This window comes from Sminthopsis crassicaudata, chromosome 1 (assembly GCF_048593235.1).
Source record: "Sminthopsis crassicaudata isolate SCR6 chromosome 1, ASM4859323v1, whole genome shotgun sequence".
In the NCBI taxonomy this organism is placed as follows: domain Eukaryota; kingdom Metazoa; phylum Chordata; class Mammalia; order Dasyuromorphia; family Dasyuridae; genus Sminthopsis; species Sminthopsis crassicaudata.
The window spans coordinates 743195302-743216942 of NC_133617.1; the positions used below are offsets into that span (position 1 = coordinate 743195302).

At 60.6% G+C, this 21641-nt stretch overlaps 1 protein-coding gene across 1 annotated transcript in view; it reads right to left on the reverse strand.

Moving 5' to 3' along the window:
• Positions 1 to 21641, reverse strand: part of ITGA9 (integrin subunit alpha 9) — a 299345-nt gene that overhangs the window by 267873 nt on the left and 9831 nt on the right. The window contains exons 2-4 of the mRNA XM_074284359.1: positions 9920 to 10047; positions 9550 to 9656; positions 5635 to 5758 (exon numbers count right to left, since the gene is read on the reverse strand). Coding sequence (XP_074140460.1) covers positions 5635 to 5758; positions 9550 to 9656; positions 9920 to 10047 — 359 coding nt within the window. The remainder of the gene's footprint in view (positions 1 to 5634; positions 5759 to 9549; positions 9657 to 9919; positions 10048 to 21641) is intronic.

Consider the following 21641-nt stretch of genomic DNA (forward strand, 5'->3'; position numbering starts at 1 on the left):
GGCCCCCCCACGTCTCTGCCCGTGGCGGGCATGGACGAGCTTTGGGTGCCGCTCCACCAGGTCACAAAGCAGAGGGCACAGAAAGCGAGGTGAGGTCACGGCCCCAAGGAGCCCTTTCCCCAGGGTGTGAAAAGTCCAGGAAGTGCCAGGGTGGAGGTGGTGGGAGAGGCGGGCGTGGTCCATCTGCCAGGGAGGGCTTTTCCTCCACAAACAATAAGTGCCCAGCTCCCCATCCCCCCTGGCTGCCCTGTGGCCAGCTCCCCATCCCTCCCAAGCTGCTGTGTGCCCATGTCCCCACCTCCCCTGGCTGCCGTGTGCCCCATCCCTGCCCCTGCCAGCAGTGGCTCCCCCAGCTCGCTGCGCCCAGACCCCCCGGGGAGGAGCAGGGGAGAACATCAGATTTCCCTCACGCCAGGAAGAACAGCAGCAGCTGACTGACGAATGTCCCTCTTCTGCCTGACTTCTGAGAACACGTCTGGGGAACCCACTGATCCCAAGTGGGGAAGCGCCAGGAGAAAGGTGCAGGGCAGGCCCCAGGCCCGGGGACGGGGGCTCGGCTGCTCCGGTCCGGAGAGGGCCAGGGAGCCGCCCAAGGAGGCTGAGGGTGCAAAGCCCTGGCTCCGAGCTGCCGGAACAGCCCCTCCTGCCGTTAACAGTTGGCCCCCTCTGACTTTTCCTGTGCGCCGACGACTGTGGAAACGCAGAGAAGAACTGCCCCAGTTTGACATTCACGGATCCCTTGCCATCTGCGGGGAGGGGAGACTTGGAGGTTATCTAGGGCTGTTTTGAAAATAAAAAGCTTGAACCAGAAAGAAAAACCTTAAAGCAGCGCCATGGCCGTCCAGGCAGCCGAAGGGTCCCAAAGCCCTGCACCGGCTCTCATTCAATGCTCACAAGCCTGTGAGAGATGGGCTGCTCTTGTGCCCATTTTACAGAACAAGAAACTGCAGGGGCCGGGCTTACGTGACAGGCCCAGGGCCACACAGTTCTGTCGGGGCAGGTCTGCGCTCAGTCCAACTCTCGGGGATGGAGCCGGTGGAGGCTTCAGTGGGGGAGGAGCGACATGGGAAATCCGGGTTCAGATCCCCCCGGGGGGGCTCTCATGGTCGCCCCAGCTCTGGGAAGGCAGCTTGCTCCAGTGGGTGACCACGATTGCTAATCCCCTTCTAGCTGCACAATTAGGAAGGGAAAGTGCGGTTGCCAGACCCTCGGGTTACATAACCGGCCCAACGGAACAAATCCAAGGTCCAGACTGGCCGCGGCCCAGGCCGAGCACAAGCAGCTCACGGCCCCCCTTCGGCCCTGGTCCTTTGTCCCTCTGGGCTTCGTCCGCAGGTCTGGGGGTCTGTTTGCTTAACTTTCATTACAGCTGAGGAGACAGCCACTTTGGGGGGGGTTATATGTATTTTTTCATGGTTTTGTAATTTTAGTTTAACCAGAAAATAAAACAGCAGTGAGAAAAAAATAACTTTCCAACCTTAAAATATTTCTGAATTCCCAATGAGAGTGGAAAATCCAGATCCACAATGAGTAATGGGAGCTTCCTAACCACTGGAAAGAGGCATTTTTAAAAGTGGAAAAAGTTCTGCGGGAAACACAAACTGACAGCAAAACTTGAGATTCTGGGGGCCGGCGACGGCTGTGGGAGGCTGGCTAGTGCGTCGGTCAGCCTCCGGTTAGTTAGAGCCCAAACCATCCACACCGGGAGGGAAAGTGGATGAAAATCACGTTGTTCCAGTTATAAGGGGCAGCTGCCCAGGCGGCTCTGAAACCGGGCCGTAGGCACGGCTATCTGGCAGGGCGCTGCCATCGCCCCGAACCAGAGGGCCAGAGAGGGAGACGGGCAGGGCCAGAGCTGGAGACGGGCAGGGCCAGAGCTGGAGACGGGCAGGGCCAGAGCTGGAGACGGGCAGGGCCAGAGAGGGAGGCGGGCAGGGCCAGAGAGGGAGGCGGGCAGGGCCAGAGCTGGAGACGGGCAGGGCCAGAGAGGGAGGCGGGCAGGGCCAGAGCTAGAGACGGGCAGGGCCAGAGAGGGAGGCGGGCAGGGCCAGAGAGGGAGGCGGGCAGGGCCAGAGAGGGAGGCGGGCAGGGCCAGAGAGGGAGGCGGGCAGGGCCAGAGCTGGAGACGGGCAGGGCCAGAGCTGGAGACGGGCAGGGCCAGAGCTGGAGACGGGCAGGGCCAGAGCTGGAGACGGGCAGGGCCAGAGCTGGAGACGGGCAGGGCCAGAGCTGGAGACGGGCAGGGCCAGAGCTAGAGACAGGCAGGGCCAGAGAGGGAGGCGGGCAGGGCCAGAGCTGGAGACGGGCAGGGCCAGAGCTGGAGACGGGCAGGGCCAGAGAGGGAGGCGGGCAGGGCCAGAGAGGGAGGCGGGCAGGGCCAGAGAGGGAGGCGGGCAGGGCCAGAGCTGGAGACGGGCAGGGCCAGAGCTGGAGACGGGCAGGGCCAGAGCTGGAGACGGGCAGGGCCAGAGCTGGAGGCGGGCAGGGCCAGAGCTGGAGGCGGGCAGGGCCAGAGAGGGAGGCGGGCAGGGCCAGAGAGGGAGGCGGGCAGGGCCAGAGAGGGAGGCGGGCAGGGCCAGCTGCCTGTCAATAACCGCCTGCCACGTGGGGCCGGCCCCAGGACTATTGCACACAAGGGAGTTTTTTCTGTTTGAAGAAATCCGAAGATCAGACCCCTCTGCCCCAGGCTCACACCTGAGACTCCCGTCACTCGGTGCTGGGACCGCACGGTCGGCTCCAGAGGAGTGGGGCTGCTTTATTCTCAGTCTTTGCATCTAGCCCAGGGCCGGGTCACACAAAGCCTCTAAGAAGTGATGGCTGATTGACTTCTTGGTGGATTATTGGCAGAACCACAGGATAAAAGGCCACAAGCGTGTGCCCACCTCAGCCAAGACCTGTGACACCGAGAAAGCTCGGTCCGGTCCGCCTCTTCAGAGCTTCCTTTGCTCCCTGGTTACGTTGGGAAGCAGCCGGGCCCAGGGACGAGCCAGGGAAGGAACCACTGGGAGGACTCCGTGACATCCACCCCGCGCCAGGAGGGGGGCAGCGGGGACGCCTCCAGTGCTGCTGCTCTCCGAGCTCTCTGTGGCTCCCAGGTTTCAGTCAGAGATCATTTCCAGGGAAACCAGAAGAGAGGAAGAGAAAGAGGGAGGCGTCTGCCTTCCTTCTGAGTCAGGGCGGGGGTCCCTCTCCCAGACGGAAAGCCCTGGAGGTACAGCAGCATTCGGGAAAGGGTGAGGAATATATGGAGTTGGGGATCCGGGTTCGAATCTCAGCTCTGCTGTGTCCTGCCATCGAGTGAGTCCCTTCCCTTGTCCTCCTCTGCCAAGCAAATGGGTCGGAGCCGACGGCCCCCAAAGCCTCTGCCAGACTCAAACCAGATCCTCCTTCTGGCGCTGGTGTTGCTTTCACTGAGTCTCTTTTGCTGGGAAGGTCTGAATTCAAATCCCACCTCAGGCACCTACTAGCCGTGTGATTTTGGGCAACTTATTTAACCTCCTTCAGCCTCAGTTTCCCCATCTGTAAAATGGAGGCCACAAAAGCACCTATTTATATGGGGCTTTTTTGTTTGTTGTTTTTTTTTAATAGTTTTTTGTTTTCAAAATTCACGCAAAGATCATTTTCAACTTTGACCCCGGCAAAACCTTGTGTTCCAAACGTTTTCTCCCTCCTTTCCGTCTCCCGCAGACGGCAAGTAATCCGATGTGCGCTAAACACACGCAGTCCTTCTGTACGTATTTCCACCGTGATCATTTCCCGTGGTTTTTAACTACCACGTGTGAAGCACTTGCAAACTTAACTGCATAGAACTGCTGAGTATTATTATTAGAATTATTCAGTTGTAATTCCCTTAAAACAGGGATCTGCCCAGGGCCGGAACGAGCCCTATCACAGATGGGTGATGTTCCAGGTAACGATCCCCACACGACGGGGAGCAGCCAGGAAGGCCCGGCCCCCACCCCCGGCGTGCTGTCTGAGCTCGGGTTACATCAGTCCCACAGGGTGGCCCCCAGGGAGCCCCAGGGGAGAGCTGCAAACTTAAAGCCCTGCCAATGGCTCCCTCTGCCCCTTTAAAGGCGTGCTTCACTTGGGGGGTCCCGTGGGCCCCAACGCCCCCCCCGGGCAGGGGATGCTCGGGCCCCCTTCGGTTCTTGCTGCTCTCCTCAGAAACCGAGGCTCTGGCCACTTTCCCGGCCAGACCGGTTAAAGAGCGGGTCCCTCCTGTCTCCACCATCAGCCCATCTGCTTCTTCCACAGGGTCTCTCGCACTCTGAGTGGGTGGGAGCTTCTCTGCCCCAGCTTCTTGGGGAGACGAACCAAGCGCCCCCCCCCAGGGGCCGCCGAGCCTCCGGGTCACAAGGCCCTCAGTTCTCCCGTCCAACATCTCCTGACAAGCATCCTGCCCGGCCAGCCCCAGGCGCGGGTCACAGGAAGCCAGCTGACATGGGGGGCGCCGGGGCCTCTCCCCCAGCAGCCGAAAACCCTGGAAAGCCCCAGGAAGGAAGAGCAGAAAAAGCCGCCCGCGGTGGGGGGGAAGAAGCAGACGGGGCGAGGGCCGTTCAGATGCTTTGGCAGCCCTGGGAGCTCGTGCCCGGCTGCACCCTCCCAGCAGGAGAGTCGCGGGCTCAGAGAAGGGCGAGGCGGCTGCTGCAAGGCTCCCAGCTCCCAAGATCCCCGGATTTCTGGCCCCCAACCCCTGGCCCTGAGGTCCTTCCTAGTGACTCCCAGGGAGTTGGGCAGGAGCTCTCCAAGGTACGGTCACCCTGGGGACCACCAGGAGCTGCTGAGCATCTTTAAGGTTCTTAAAGGGAAGTCCAAGAGGGCTGTAGATGGGGAGCGGGAAAGAACCTTAGAGGCGCCTGAATCCACTGCCCTCTTGTCACAGAGAAGGAAACTGAGGCAGGGGATCTGAACTCCCCTCCCCACCCCAGCGCTCCTCCTGCTCCCTGAGAAAAGGAGGCTGAAGGCACACGTTGAAACAATTATTTGTGTGGAGGGGGCAATCAAGGCTAAGGGATTTAGCCCGGGCCACACGGGTCAAGTACCTGGGGCCAGATTATAACCCGGCCCTCCCGAGTCCGAGGTCGGTGCTCTAGCCACTGCACCACCTGGCTGCCCCAAACCAAATGGTTCTTCTTCCTCCCCCCACACTGGACGAGCTCGTGCCGAGCACCCCCTCCCACCACCAAGCACAGTACATGGCTGGGCCGAGCTGGGAGTTCCGGCTCCTGCCTCTCCCCCGGGCTCTCTGGGGGCCTGGGGCCCATCCTGGCTCTAGGGCTCGACCCCTGGACTAAAAAAGGGGAGTCAGCGGGGAGGGCCTCCGGCCCCTGCCACCCTCCGCTCACCCCAGGACCCCTGCCCTGCCCTTCTGGGCGCCCGACTAATTACGGCCCTGGGACTGACCTCGGGCCCAGAAGAATACAGGCCCTGTGGATGCTCCCGTGCAAGAAACGGCTCCTGGAACCAAACCCAGCCCCCCCGGGACAAAGGACCACAGAAAGCATGAGGGCGAGTGTCCCCAAGACCAAGTCAAGTTTGGGAAGTGGAGGCCGGGACCAGAGCCTGGGGAAAGGAGACCAGGACCGGGAGCCTGGGAAGCGGAGGCTCCGGAGGCCACGCAGCGCCCCTTACCTTCATAGCATGGGATCAGGGTTCGCCCTCTGGCCTGCAGGTTGGCCGGGATGATGTAGCAGAAGCCGTGGGGGAGGATGTGATCTGTCTCATAGTAGATGTTCTTCCAGCGATGGGCGCAGGCCTGTGGGGGGACAGTGACAGAGAGCTTCAGAGCAGCCACCCCCGAGCCAGGGCCCCCTGGGCAGCGGGCACCCTGTGGTGGGGGGCCCCAGGGGGGGTGTCATGGTTGGAGGCAATGAGAGGCAGAGGGGCCTGCCAGGCTCCCCCACACACACAGGCCCCCATGAACTCAATAGGTCACCAGACTCCCTCCAGTGGGCACTGCCAGGACCCCAGAGATACCGAAGGGGGAGGTCTCGAGCGCTAACTAACCCAGCTTCTCCTTCCAGAACCAGCCGGTCGTGGCCACAAGACATGGCCGGAAGCAGCAGGTCCACAGTCAGCCATGCGAGCCCCCCCCATCTGGGGGCTCCTGAAGTCCCAGACCATTTGACCACGCGCTGCACTGGGCTTAGTGTTCCCCAGGTCCCGCCACACCCGGCCCGGCTCTCTGTCCAAGACCTCGCCGTTCCCCACGCCGTGACCGACGGACGAGAGAGACGTGGCGCCGCGCGGAACACCGGACAATCCCGTGATCCAAGCATCAGGGACCGCTCCCTGACACGAGCCGGGGAAGCGGAGCCGGCGAGCACAGTCAGGAAGCCCCAGGCCTCGGTCTCCCCACCCTCGAGGGTCCTCCCCCACCCCGGCCCCTTGTGCCGCGTGATGATTCCTGCATCTGGGCTCTGGTCCGCATGGTGCCCGGTTGGGCTGCTCCGATGCCCCGGGCAAGGGGTTAAGTCTGCGAAGCTGTGACCACCTCCGTGCTCCGACACCAGCAAGAGGTCAGGGCTTTGATGACAAGGGAAGACCGGGGGTCAGGGGTCAGTGAAAGAGTTTTGTGTTTTCTCAAAAACGATGCAGCCTTTGCTCTTCCTCCTTGTCCATTCCAAGTCCTGCTCACACGTGAAGGGCGAGCTGGTAAATGTTTAACAGCCAGCCTGGGGGGAGGGGGGAGGTGCAGCAGACTGAAGTTAAATCTGAATCGTGAGCATTTTCTCCATCACGCTCTGGAGGCCGATCGATAGAACAATAAAGCAAGACCCGCTTTGTGGCATTTGTCAGTTCCAAAGGGGGAGCGCTCCCCCGAAAATGGCCGGGTCCAACCGGCTGCCGCCTGGTCCTGGGAACGAGGCACCCCAGAGGAGAGTCAGTGACAGGAGGGGCTGCACGGCGGCAGAGAGCGGGCCGGTCACGTGGGATCGGAGGGGGTGCCAGGGCGGGAAGGAAGGAAGGAGGGCTGCCGCACGTGGGGAGGGCCCTCTGAGCTGATGGGAGGGCACGTAAGTAAGTCCCAGCCCAGGCGGGCGTGCGGCTCAATCTGAAACGGGGGGGACCGCCCGAAAGCCTGAGTCTGAGTACTTGGAGGTGTTTGTTCTGTAGCAAGAATAGCTCACGTTTATATAATACTTTAAGGTTTACACAATGCTGTACACACGACATATATTAAATCATGTATATAGATTTAAAATCTCACACATATGTGTACATATGTTCAAGTTTTGCCTATGTAAAAACTTTACAAGAGAAATCTCCTTTTCACGGATAAGGAAACTGGGTCCGAAAGGTTGCGTGCCGCGTCCGGGGTCCCAGACCCTGAGCTCTGACCTCGGACCTGAGTTCTGACCTTCCCGACCCTAACCACTGGCCGCCAGATTCCTCCTTCTCCACGTGCTTTTTCTCTCTCCTGGCAAGCGCGCCCCTGGGGGCAGAGACTTCCAGCCTGCCTCGGTGTCCCCGGCACAGGACAGACATTGGTCCCAGCTGGGATTAAAGCGAGGAAGCCGGCCCGGGGCCGCCTTCTCCCAGGATCTCCTTCTTCGTCCTCAGCCGCCGACATTCACGTAGTTGCTTTTACGGGCTTTGCCGTCCCGTGTTGTGAACGGCTTCCTTCCTCCTATTCTGACAGTTTGGTGCCAAAATAGCCGCTTATCAACGAGCCAAAAACTCCCTGAAGATGGATGGGAACTGCAAAAAGGCGTCACCGGACCAACGGCCGCTCCTGGCCTCGGAGCAAAGGCGCACAGCCTCGATCTGGTCCCAGCTTGGGGCCTTCTGGGACCACGATGCGCTCTTCAATAAATCAGACGCTGAGTTTGGGGGCACGGAGACCTCGCACCCAGACCCTCCGCCACCGTCTCCGCGCTGTCGCTGGACCAAGGACGCTGCTGACGGCGTTCTGAGACTCCGGGAAGGAACCCCCTCGATCACTCTTTTTTTAGGCAAGAGCGTGCTCCCCCCACTGCGGTGTTGGGCACTGGGCGGCACAGTGGCCGGGCTCAGACACGGCCCTGGGCAACTTAACCTGCTGCCTCAGTCTCCTCCTCTGTAAAACGAGCTGCAGAAAGGAAGGTCAACACTGCAGAATCTTTGCCCACAAAACCCAAATGGGGTCAAGAAGAGTTGGGCATGATTGAAAAACGACTCAATAATATAACAATAAGAAGTGTTCAGATTTTTACACTTCGAGCACCAGGAACGATCTGTTCCAGAAAGGACAGACCGAGCTGAGGAAGTGGCCAAGATTTCCAGTCCCAGTCCTAATGCTGAGGTGACCTTCGGCCCCTGCCCCAAGGTCAGCAGCTGGAGTCAGAGGAAGGACCACAAAAATACCGGTTCTTAAATACTTCCGATGGAAAGAAGAGCTAGACTGTCCTTCCCCGAGAAAAGACGAGTTTCTCAGTGTCCGTCTTCACGCTCCCCGACCTTTTTCTGGGCGTTGCTACCCCTCCCCTCCCGCAAAAAAATAACATCCTAGGACGGCTCTTCTAGCACTAATTGCTCCATTAATCTTTCCAAGGAGCCCCTTGGGTGGAAAAGGAGGCCCAGGGAAGGCTCACAGGAAGGACATCCGCCTTCCCCGGACCGGCGGCCGCCTTGGCCAAGCCCTGAAGACAGGAGGCCGCAGGAAGGAACGAGAGGGAGTTACCGACCAGAGAGCCAGCGCCGGTCCAGTTTCCAGGCCCGGACGAGCCTCTGCTTGGAGCTGACAAGAGGAGAGAGACAAGGAGTCTCTCCTGGCAACCCTCCCCTGCTCTTTCAGAACCAAGGGAATCATCTCTAGTGACCCGGAACCTCCCAGCTCCATTCCTGCTACCACGGGGGCGGCCCCGTCCTAGGTGCGGGAGTGGGGCGGGCGTCGTCCTTGGCTGTTTACTCTCCTTTGGCCCCCTGGGAGTCTCCCCACAGGAAGCCGGACCAACACCAGCCTATCAGTGCCTGGAACCCTAGCATTCAGCGGATCAAGCATTTAGTAAACACCTACTGTGTGCCAGCAGGTGCTGGAGAGGCACAAGGAAGTGACCTCTCCCCTCCAGCACGGGCTTGGAGATGCCCCTCTCTGGCCACTGCCCCCTTGTTTGGGGTCCTCCCCATCAGCTGGAGCCTCCTGGAGGGCGGGCACGAACTGGCTCCCCCCCGGAGCCTCAGCGCTTAGCCAGGTGCCCCTGCCCAGTAATGGAGCTAACGGCGCAGGCAAGCCCCTACCCCCAGGGGCCCCCATGGGCGCTGGCAAATACCGCCATGATCCTGCTGCTCCCCGGCCAGTGAGCCCCAAGCGCCCAGCGGCAGCGGTAACGCAACGGCGGCATTCACGTGGCCCTTCCCACGGTCATTCACTTCGGGCCCCGAGAACCCGGGGTGGTCACAAGGGTCCTGATCCCCATCTTGGAGCCGAGAGTGATGGCTCAGGGGCAGGATCCGCCCCACACCCCCTCCCAGCGAGCAGCCCGCACTGAGTGGGGCAGCCCCACCCAAAGCCCTCGGCCCTTCGGAGGGCACCGGCGCCCCCACGTCGGGGAGGGGGAGGCTCACCAGCACTTGGCCGTCGGCTTTGGGCTGCCTGGCCAGGCTGACCCCCATCCACTCGTCATCCCGGTCTTCTTTGCACGTCTTTCCACAGGACGTGCCGCGGCCCTTTCCTGGAAAAGAAACAGAGAACAGGCGCTCAGGGGCGCGGCTCCTCCGATTCGGGGGCTTTCAGCCTTTTTCTCTATGGATAAAAGTGCCATTGTTGCTCCTCACTAAAAACAATAATAATAATAATAATAAATAAAACTCCATCCCAGAAAAGAGAGACAGTGAAAGTGCAAACAGGCCTCAGAGAGGAGGCCGGGACAGAACGCCGGGGTAGAGGCCGCCTCCACTCCAGCCTCCGCCGCCCTCCCAGAGGAGGCCGACCCACCTCGGACCATGTCCAGCTCCGTGCACCTGCGGTCGGGGTTGGTGTGGACTCTGCATTTGAACACCGCTCCGGGGGACTTGACCGACGCGCTGTACTTTGACTCCGCCTTCGGAGCGCCAACGAGGACCCTGAACGAGGGAGAGGAAAGGCATGAGCCCGGAGGGCGAGGGGGCTCGGCTCCTGAGGCAGCAGATGCGGGTGGGGACCCTGGAGCCCAGAACAAGGCCAGGGCGGGTCTGAGCTCGGGCCCTCCGGTTCTAACACACCCAGGCTGCTCTCAAACCCTCGTTCCAGATCCTCAAAGCCCCTCTGGCCTAACCCCTCCTCTTAAAGTTGAGGACCCTGAGACAGAGGTTGGAGAGGGAACGTGGTTTTGCTGGAGGCCCCTCGGCCAGAATCAAAGGGCGAGGACCCCGACCCGCCTCCTCCTCACCGTGCTCCCCACCCCCACAATGTCCCCTCCAGTCGCCCCAGCCCTCGTTGGGGGGAAGTGGCCGAGACGAAGCAGCTGGGTCTCATTAGGGTGACTAGCAGGGATGGAATGATGCTCACCAGGGGAAGGAGAAGGAACAACAAACTCAGCGCCCCCCCAAACCCAAAGCCCCTTGGACACGCAGGGATGGGGGGGAAGGGACCGTGTGGAGAGGGGGAGCCCAGCCGGGGATGAGGGAAGGCAACGGGGCCTTGGCCCAGCTCCCGACCAGAGCAACAGGCCCGACGGGGACGGCTTCCTGCAGCGTCCGGCCCAGGAACTGTGGCCAAGAAGTGGGGGGCCCGCAACTTGGCAGGCTTTTGTCCTGGGCCCTGACGGACCCGAAGGGTGACCCCTCCTTCTTCTCTGGGAGCACTTGGGCAGGAGCCGCACTGCTTTGGGAGCATCTTCCAGCACCCCCCGGGCTCCCTCAACCCAGCTCAGGAAGCACCTACCACGCACCGGCCTCCAAGGCAAGGACCACCGCCAGCCTTTACAGGGAGAAGGGGCGATGTGCAGCCAGGGAAGAGCAACGGGAGGAGCACAAACAACCAGGAAGAAAGTCCCACTGTGTGCATTTGACTGAGGCGTTGAAGGGAGTGTGGGATCCCAAGAAGCCAAGGTCAAAAAGAAGGGGTTTTAGGGGCAGCTAGGTGGCGCAGTGGAGAGAGCACCAGCCCTGAATTCTGGAGGACCCGAGTTCAAATCTGATCTCAGACACTCAACACTTCCTAGCTGTGAGACCCGGGGCAAGTCACTTAACCCCAGCCTCAGGGAAAAAAAAAAAAAAAAGGTGTTCTGGGCATGGGGGACAGTCCGTGCAGGGGTGCTTAGGTGGAAGACAGAGAGTGTTGTACACCTAGAGCAGCAAGGGAGCCGGCAGATTGAGTCTATAGTTGGGGAGGAGCTGCCCTTGGCACATTAAGCTTTAATGCTGTTTCGCCCCTTGATTCTTTCCGTATGTAACTTGTAAATGAGTATACGTATACACACGTGTGCGTGAGTGTGTGTGTGTGTGCGTGTGTGTGCGTGTGTGTGTGTGTGTGTACATATACACGGGGTAGACTGTTACCGATCTAAAAAGCTGCACACTGAGCACCTATGGTGATAATATCGTGGCTTTTGTCCAAAAAATAGCCAACCACTAACCGGTCAAAGCTCCTCAGAGCAGCTGAGTTACTGTCCTGGAGCAGCGGCTAAGTTACCCTCCCAGGGCAGGAGCTCAGTTACCCTCCCGGAGCAGGAGCTCAGCTCAGTTACCCTCCTGGAGCAGGAGCTCAGCTCAGTTACCCTCCCGGAGCAGGGGCTCATCTCAGTTACCCTCCCGGAGCAGGAGCTCAGCTCAGTTACCCTCCCGGAGCAGGAGCTCAGTTACCCTCCCGGAGCAGGAGCTCAGTTACCCTCCCGGAGCAGGAGCTCAGCTCAGTTACCCTCCCGGAGCAGGAGCTCAGTTACCCTCCCGGAGCAGGAGCTCAGCTCAGTTACCCTCCCGGAGCAGGGGCTCAGCTCAGTTACCCTCCCGGAGCAGGGGCTCAGTTACCCTCCCGGAGCAGGAGCTCAGCTCAGTTACCCTCCTGGAGCAGGGGCTCAGTTACCCTCCCGGAGCAGGAGCTCAGCTCAGTTACCCTCCTGGAGCAGGGGCTCAGTTACCCTCCTGGAGCAGGAGCTCAGCTCAGTTACCCTCCCGGAGCAGGAGCTCAGTTACCCTCCCGGAGCAGGAGCTCAGTTACCCTCCCGGAGCAGGAGCTCAGCTCAGTTACCCTCCCGGAGCAGGGGCTCAGCTCAGTTACCCTCCCGGAGCAGGAGCTCAGTTACCCTCCCGGAGCAGGAGCTCAGCTCAGTTACCCTCCCGGAGCAGGAGCTCAGTTACCCTCCCGGAGCAGGAGCTCAGTTACCCTCCCGGAGCAGGAGCTCAGCTCAGTTACCCTCCCGGAGCAGGGGCTCAGCTCAGTTACTCTCCCGGAGCAGGAGCTCAGTTACCCTCCCGGAGCAGGAGCTCAGCTCAGTTACCCTCCCGGAGCAGGGGCTCAGCTCAGTTACCCTCCCGGAGCAGGGGCTCAGTTACCCTCCCGGAGCAGGAGCTCAGTTACCCTCCCGGAGCAGGAGCTCAGTTACCCTCCCGGAGCAGGAGCTCAGTTACCCTCCCGGAGCAGGAGCTCAGCTCAGTCACCCTCCCGGAGCAGGGGCTCAGCTCAGTCACCCTCCCGGAGCAGGGGCTCAGCTCAGTCACCCTCCCGGAGCAGGGGCTCAGCTCAGTCACCCTCCCGGAGCAGGGGCTCAGCTCAGTCACCCTCCCGGAGCAGGGGCTCAGCTCAGTCACCCTCCCGGAGCAGGGGCTCAGCTCAGTCACCCTCCCGGAGCAGGAGCTCAGCTCAGTTACCCTCCCGGAGCAGGGGCTCAGCTCAGTTACTCTCCCGGAGCAGGAGCTCAGTTACCCTCCCGGAGCAGGAGCTCAGCTCAGTTACCCTCCCGGAGCAGGGGCTCAGCTCAGTTACCCTCCCGGAGCAGGGGCTCAGTTACCCTCCCGGAGCAGGAGCTCAGTTACCCTCCCGGAGCAGGAGCTCAGTTACCCTCCCGGAGCAGGAGCTCAGTTACCCTCCCGGAGCAGGAGCTCAGCTCAGTCACCCTCCCGGAGCAGGGGCTCAGCTCAGTCACCCTCCCGGAGCAGGGGCTCAGCTCAGTCACCCTCCCGGAGCAGGGGCTCAGCTCAGTCACCCTCCCGGAGCAGGGGCTCAGCTCAGTCACCCTCCCGGAGCAGGGGCTCAGCTCAGTCACCCTCCCGGAGCAGGGGCTCAGCTCAGTTACCCTCCCGGAGCAGGGGCTCAGCTCAGTTACCCTCCCGGAGCAGGAGCTCAGTTACCCTCCCAGAGCAGGAGCTCAGTTACCCTCCCAGAGCAGGAGCTCAGCTCAGTTACCCTCCCGGAGCAGGAGCTCAGCTCAGTTACCCTCCCGGAGCAGGAGCTCAGCTCAGTTACCCTCCCGGAGCAGGGGCTCATCTCAGTTACCCTCCCGGAGCAGGAGCTCAGCTCAGTTACCCTCCCGGAGCAGGAGCTCAGTTACCCTCCCGGAGCAGGAGCTCAGTTACCCTCCCGGAGCAGGAGCTCAGCTCAGTTACCCTCCCGGAGCAGGGGCTCAGCTCAGTTACCCTCCCGGAGCAGGGGCTCAGCTCAGTTACCCTCCCGGAGCAGGAGCTCAGCTCAGTTACCCTCCCGGAGCAGGAGCTCAGCTCAGTTACTCTCCCGGAGCAGGGGCTCAGCTCAGTTACCCTCCCGGAGCAGGGGCTCAGCTCAGTTACCCTCCCAGAACAGGGGCTCAGTTACCCTCCTGGAGCAGGAGCTCAGCTCAGTTACCCTCCTGGAGCAGGAGCTCAGCTCAGTTACCCTCCCAGAACAGGGGCTCAGTTACCCTCCTGGAGCAGGAGCTCAGCTCAGTTACCCTCCCGGAGCAGAAGCTCAGCTCAGTTACCCTCCCGGAGCAGGAGCTCAGCTCAGTTACCCTCCTGGAGCAGGAGCTCAGTTACCCTCCCGGAGCAGGAGCTCAGCTCAGTTACCCTCCCGAGCAGGAGCTCAGTTACCCTCCCGGAGCAGAGGCTCAGCTCAGTTACCCTCCCGGAGCAGGAGTTCAGCTCAGTTACCCTCCCGGAGCAGGAGCTCAGCTCAGTTACCCTCCTGGAGCAGGAGCTCAGCTCAGTTACCCTCCCAGAACAGGGGCTCAGTTACCCTCCTGGAGCAGGAGCTCAGCTCAGTTACCCTCCCGGAGCAGAAGCTCAGCTCAGTTACCCTCCCGGAGCAGGAGCTCAGCTCAGTTACCCTCCTGGAGCAGGAGCTCAGTTACCCTCCCGGAGCAGGAGCTCAGCTCAGTTACCCTCCCGAGCAGGAGCTCAGTTACCCTCCCGGAGCAGAGGCTCAGCTCAGTTACCCTCCCGGAGCAGGAGTTCAGCTCAGTTACCCTCCCGGAGCAGGAGCTCAGTTACCCTCCTGGAGCAGGAGCTCATCTCAGTTACCCTCCTGGAGCAGGAGCTCATCTCAGTTACCCTCCCGGAACAGGGGCTCAGTTACCCTCCTGGAGCAGGAGCTCATCTCAGTTACCCTCCCGGAACAGGGGCTCAGTTACCCTCCTGGAGCAGGAGCTCAGCTCAGTTACCCTCCCGGAGCAGGAGCTCAGCTCAGTTACCCTCCCGGAGCAGGAGCTCAGCTCAGTTACCCTCCCGGAGCAGGAGCTCAGCTCAGTTACCCTCCCGGAGCAGGAGCTCAGCTCAGTTACCCTCCCGGAGCAGGAGCTCAGTTACCCTCCCGGAGCAGGAGCTCAGTTACCCTCCCGGAGCAGGAGCTCAGCTCAGTTACCCTCCCGGAGCAGGAGCTCAGCTCAGTTACCCTCCCGGAGCAGGGGCTCAGCTCAGTTACCCTCCCGGAGCAGGGGCTCAGTTACCCTCCCGGAGCAGGAGCTCAGCTCAGTTACCCTCCCGAAGCAGGGGCTCAGCTCAGTTACCCTCCCGGAGCAGGGGCTCAGCTCAGTTACCCTCCTGGAGCAGGGGCTCAGTTACCTTCCCGGAGCAGGAGCTCAGTTACCCTCCCGGAGCTCAGCTCAGTTACCCTCCTGGAGCAGGAGCTCAGTTACCCTCCCGGAGCAGGGGCTCAGCTCAGTTACCCTCCCGGAGCAGGGGCTCAGTTACCCTCCCGGAGCAGGGGCTCAGTTACCCTCCTGGAGCAGGAGCTCAGCTCAGTTACCCTCCCGGAGCAGGAGCTCAGCTCAGTTACCCTCCCGGAGCAGGAGCTCAGTTACCCTCCCAGAGCAGGAGCTCAGCTCAGTTACCCTCCCGGAGCAGGGGCTCAGTTACCCTCCCGGAGCAGGGGCTCAGCTCAGTTACCCTCCCGGAGCAGGAGCTCAGCTCAGTTACCCTCCCGGAGCAGGGGCTCAGCTCAGTTACCCTCCCGGAGCAGGAGCTCAGCTCAGTTACCCTCCCGGAGCAGGGGCTCAGCTCAGTTACCCTCCTGGAGCAGGGGCTCAGTTACCCTCCCGGAGCAGGAGCTCAGCTCAGTTACCCTCCTGGAGCAGGGGCTCAGTTACCCTCCTGGAGCAGGAGCTCAGCTCAGTTACCCTCCCGGAGCAGGGGCTCAGTTACCCTCCCAGAGCAGGAGCTCAGCTCAGTTACCCTCCTGGAGCAGGGGCTCAGTTACCTTCCCGGAGCAGGAGCTCAGTTACCCTCCCGGAGCTCAGCTCAGTTACCCTCCTGGAGCAGGAGCTCAGTTACCCTCCCGGAGCAGGGGCTCAGCTCAGTTACCCTCCCGGAGCAGGGGCTCAGTTACCCTCCCGGAGCAGGGGCTCAGTTACCCTCCTGGAGCAGGAGCTCAGCTCAGTTACCCTCCCGGAGCAGGAGCTCAGCTCAGTTACCCTCCCGGAGCAGGAGCTCAGTTACCCTCCCAGAGCAGGAGCTCAGCTCAGTTACCCTCCCGGAGCAGGGGCTCAGTTACCCTCCCGGAGCAGGGGCTCAGCTCAGTTACCCTCCCGGAGCAGGAGCTCAGCTCAGTTACCCTCCCGGAGCAGGGGCTCAGCTCAGTTACCCTCCCGGAGCAGGAGCTCAGCTCAGTTACCCTCCCGGAGCAGGGGCTCAGCTCAGTTACCCTCCTGGAGCAGGGGCTCAGTTACCCTCCCGGAGCAGGAGCTCAGCTCAGTTACCCTCCTGGAGCAGGGGCTCAGTTACCCTCCTGGAGCAGGAGCTCAGCTCAGTTACCCTCCCGGAGCAGGGGCTCAGTTACCCTCCCAGAGCAGGAGCTCAGCTCAGTTACCCTCCTGGAGCAGGGGCTCAGTTACCTTCCCGGAGCAGGAGCTCAGTTACCCTCCCGGAGCTCAGCTCAGTTACCCTCCTGGAGCAGGAGCTCAGTTACCCTCCCGGAGCAGGGGCTCAGCTCAGTTACCCTCCCGGAGCAGGGGCTCAGTTACCCTCCCGGAGCAGGGGCTCAGTTACCCTCCTGGAGCAGGAGCTCAGCTCAGTTACCCTCCCGGAGCAGGAGCTCAGCTCAGTTACCCTCCCGGAGCAGGAGCTCAGTTACCCTCCCAGAGCAGGAGCTCAGCTCAGTTACCCTCCCGGAGCAGGGGCTCAGTTACCCTCCCGGAGCAGGGGCTCAGCTCAGTTACCCTCCCGGAGCAGGAGCTCAGCTCAGTTACCCTCCCGGAGCAGGGGCTCAGCTCAGTTACCCTCCCGGAGCAGGAGCTCAGCTCAGTTACCCTCCCGGAGCAGGGGCTCAGCTCAGTTACCCTCCTGGAGCAGGGGCTCAGTTACCCTCCCGGAGCAGGAGCTCAGCTCAGTTACCCTCCTGGAGCAGGGGCTCAGTTACCCTCCTGGAGCAGGAGCTCAGCTCAGTTACCCTCCCGGAGCAGGAGCTCAGTTACCCTCCTGGAGCAGGAGCTCAGTTACCCTCCCGGAGCAGGAGCTCAGTTACCCTCCTGGAGCAGGGGCTCAGTTACCCTCCCAGAGCAGGAGCTCAGCTCAGTTACCCTCCCGGAGCTCAGCTCAGTTACCCTCCTGGAGCAGGAGCTCAGTTACCCTCCCGGAGCAGGGGCTCAGCTCAGTTACCCTCCCGGAGCAGGAGCTCAGCTCAGTTACCCTCCCGGAGCAGGGGCTCAGCTCAGTTACCCTCCCGGAGCAGGGGCTCAGCTCAGTTACCCTCCCGGAGCAGGGGCTCAGTTACCCTCCCGGAGCAGGAGCTCAGCTCAGTTATCCTCCTGGAGCAGGGGCTCAGTTACCCTCCTGGAGCAGGAGCTCAGCTCAGTTACCCTCCCGGAGCAGGAGCTCAGTTACCCTCCTGGAGCAGGGGCTCAGTAACCCTCCTGGAGCAGGAGTTCAGTTACCCTCCCGGAGCAGGGGCTCAGGTACCCTCCCGGAGCAGGGGCTCAGGTACCCTCCCGGAGCAGGGGCTCAGTTACCCTCCCGGAGCAGGGGCTCAGTTACCCTCCTAATGCATTGTGTAACGTTCCATGAGCCACACAAGCGTCAGCAGTAAGCGCAGGGATCATCAACAGTAAGAGCAACAACACCACGGTCCATGGTGAGCAAGTCTTGAGGGAGATCTTTCCCACTAGCCCACAAAAAGTGGGCCCGAGAAGGCAGACCCCTGAGGCAGGGCCCCCGGGGCCTCGCCGCCCAGCCCTGGACACCCCTTGCCACACCCTTGGTCCTCTTCCCCCGTAGGGAGGGTCTGTGCCCACATCCTAGGGGGAGCTGGTGCCCTTCCCCTCCTCGCCCTCCGGCCCCGGGGCTCTGCCTGGTTCAAGCTCATGCTGGAGCTGTGTAGTCACTTGGTGAGGGGCCGAGAGGGGCGGCAGCCTCGGGACTGGGCCCGGCCACAGGCGGAGCCCACATCTTGGCAGTGGGTTCTCCTGGGCCAGGGCCCAGCTCGCGCTGGAAGAAATGATGAATGGTTCTTATCTGAAGCACATTGGGCTGGTCCCCGGACAGCCTGATCAAAGGAGAAGGAGCCAGTGGGCGACCCGCGGTCAGGTCAGCCCCTCGCAGAGAAGGCGGCTGCTTTGTTTCTCCCCCACCTCAGACTTGAAAGAGCAAGCCCCTCCATCAGGACAGCGTCCAAGCGTCTCCCCGGCCCTTTCACAGGCTCATCCCTCACTCCCTCCTCCACACCATGCTTCTAGCTGCCTTGAGCATCAGTCGTCCGGGCAGGCGCCCCTCACAGGTGCCCCTACCAGCCCCCCCCCCGCCCCGGCCGGCTCTTGGACATCCGTGTTCTTTATTCATTAACAACTTTGCTCAGACACTTGAGAAACCAGTCCCACCCCAAGAGACCCAAAAGACGGAACCAAAGTGGTGTCTGCAGGAAGTGCGGCTCACAGCCGAGGGATGGAAAGGAAGACCTGGACGGGGGCCAAAGACTTCAGCGACCGGGCCGGAGAGCACCTGACCCACCGTGGCGGGTTCAGCCAGGGAGAGAACCACCCAGGCCCCGTGGGCAGCAAGCGTAGGTCCCCGACAGGACCCAAGCACCGAGCGCCCCCCTGCCATGGAGGGGAGACCCACCAAAGGCCCAGCTAGCCCCCTCCTGGGACAGCACCATCCTTCTGCCTGGCACCCCCCAAAGCATCAGCAGCCCCCGCCTGAGGTCCAGTGCCTCTGAGGCTGGGAGGGAATCCTCCCCCTCCCCCAGCTGCGCGAGTCCCACCATCACTCAGGGGTCAGAGCTGTCAAAGCATCTGGACCTTCAGCACAGAAGGGCTCCCCCATGGACCCCCCAGTAACAAGGCTGACAGGGAATCCTTCCCCCGAGCTACGTGAGTGCCGCCATCACTCAGGGGTCAGGGCTGGTAAGGGGCACCTGACCACCTTTAGCAGGGAAGGGCTCTCGCATCCCAGCAACAACAGCTGGCAGCTTACGCCACCCCAGGAGCCAGTGCTCCCTGTCCCCACTTTCTGGCTGAGGGCAGGCGGGGGTCACCCAGCGAGGGTCTGCGTCAGGAGCGCGAGCAGGAGGTCCCCGCGGTCTGCGCCACGGCACCCAGCTGTCTCTCTGTGCTCCTGGTGGGTGGCCACGCCATTTCCTTGTTGTGAGGTCTGTGCTTCACTAAGGAATCAGGGTCCTCTCTGAGGAGCCCCCCAAGTAGGGAGCCGTCAGCAGCCACCGCCCATGCTGAGTGCCTGGTGCCTAACGCCAAGCACTCCATCTTTTCTGGCCATTCACCAGCAGTGACCCTGGGCACTCAGACCCCACCTGCCTCAGTTTCCTCATCTGTAAAATGAGCTGAAGAAGGAAAAGGCCGGCCGGCCGCTCCAGTATCTCTGCCAAGAAAACCCCCAGAGGGTCCCAGAGTCAGCCACGACTAAAGCGACTTAAGAACAAACTAAACTACATCTCTCCAGCCAGTGTTTTTGAGCCCTTGATCACACGCTCTCAGGGGGTCCCACTGGGGGAAGGGCCCGCTGGCTCAGGACAGAAAGGTGCAGCGTCCTCCTCTCTGGCCAGACATCTGGGAGATGGGATTCCGATCTGGAGGCTCGGTTCGGGACAGAGACGGAGCCAGAGCCCTCCCCTCCTCTCCTTCTGGGCTCACAATCCCCCAGCACGTTCCTTCCCCCTGAAAGGGTCCCCCTTGGGACCCCCACTGACCTTGTGCCTAATTACACCTACACTGTCTCCCCCATTTAAACGTGAATTCTACCAAGGCAAAGACCGTTTTTGCCTTTCTTCTCTGCGACCCTTAACATATCACCGGGCAAACAGTAGGTGTCTAATAAATGCTTCCTTACTAGCAGCCTAACCAGAGGCTTTTAAAGGGGAGGCAGGACCTTCCTCTCCCTGTAATAAAGGCCAATTTCATGACAGTGGAAATAGAAGGGAAATGCCGGCCAGGCAGAGGAGGAACATGGCACGGCACACGCAGGGTGCTTCCAGGAGGCAAGAGGGCCCAGCCGAGAAAACCACCCCAAAGCCCCAGCCCCAGGCCTTCCCCCCACAATTAGCTGTGAGACTGTGGGACCTGCTACTTCCTGTTTGCTCATCTGCAAAAGGCGGATAATAATCCCAGCAGCACTTCACCTCACCAGGGTTCGGAACGAGCTAATATCGGCCGGCCAGTGAACACACGGCGACCCTTCCACGGGCCAGCGTCGGGCTAAGCGCTGGGACACAGAGGAAGGCAAGACAGTCTCCTGATGGGGGAGACCAGACCCAAATCGCATGGACGTGCAGCATACGTAGATGGAGGGATAGACAGACAGGTGGATAGATGGATGGATAAAGAAATGGATGGATGCACAGATAGATGGATGGATGGACAGCTAGATGAGTAGATGGATGAATAGATGGATGGATGAGGAGATGGATAGATAAAATGGATGAATGGATGGATGAATAGATAGATGATGGATGGATGGATAAGTGGATGGATTGGTGGCTGAATGGATAGATGGACGGATGGATGAATGGATGTGTGGATGGATGGATAGACGGGTGAATGGATAGGTAGATGCATGGATAGATAAATGAATGGATGGATTTAAAGAGTATAAATTGGTGGTAAATGATGTTAAATTTCAAACAATAACAATTATATTATTAACGGGGAGACGATCACTGCCACTATTGCCCAAGATCACACAGGCAGCTGGTTTAGAGCCAGATTTCAAGCCCTGTCCCCCTTCCCGACTGAGCGAGGCATGTACAGAAATAAATAGCGATTTAGGATTAAAAGAGGCTTGAAGGTTGAGTTACAAATGAGCAGCTGAGGCCCTTGGAGGCCGCGACTTGTCCCTGATCATTCAGCTAGAAAGGTATCTGAGGCGGGCTTTGACTCGGGCCTTCCCAACTCCGGACAAGCTCTCTGTCCACGGGAGGGCCCTGGTTCTTCGTCCCTCCCGCCCGCTGTGAGGCCCAGTTCCAGGTGATCCCGGTGTCAGATGATAATACCCAGTCCCCAGAGTAGCTGGCCAGAAGCCTGCACAAGATCAATTATCTTCAAAGCAGAGAATCACTGGGATCTTGGAGCAGCACAGAAAGCCCCGGGGCAGGAGCAGCCGAGGGACGGAGCAGGGGGCAGAGCTGCTGCGGCCACAAGAGACCTTCTGGGGTCTAGCAAGTGCTGGACAAGCAGGCAGTGGCCAAAATCAGGGCATGGAGCAACAGCCCTAGACTCCGAGGAGCTGAGTGCAAATCTCTCCTCTGTTCTTCCCACCTGGGCAATCACCTGTCCTCTCAGAAGCTGTGTCCTCCTCTTTAACTGAGGGAACTGGACAAGACAAGCTCTAAGGCTCCTTGTGGGGGCAGACCTCAGATCTATTTACCCAGGATCCTTTCTTGGAACATACAGAGATGGGAAGAGGGTCTCCTGGGAAATGTGAAAGGGCCTTGGGGTTTCGGTAGAAAAGCCTGGAGCTCTGAGTGTGGGGCATCTTCTAAGAGCTGCTGCTCCTGTTACAGAAAGAAGTCCACCAGGAACCAGACTTTAGGATTCAAGTTTTGACCCATTTATTTCTTTAAACCAAAAGGAGTAATGGCTGTCATGCAAATTCAGCTAGCACCTCCACAGATGGAGGAAGGGAGGAAAAGAGGGAGAAATGGAGGAAAGAGAGGGAAAGGAGAAAGGATAAAGAGACAGAGGAAGGGAAGGAGGAAAGGATGAATGGAAGAAAGGATGAGGACAACAGGGATGGAAGAAAAGAGGGAGAGATGAAAGGAAGGATGAAGGAATGAAGGAAGGGAAGGAGGAAAGAATGGAGAAATGCGAGGAGAAAAAGAGATGGAAAAA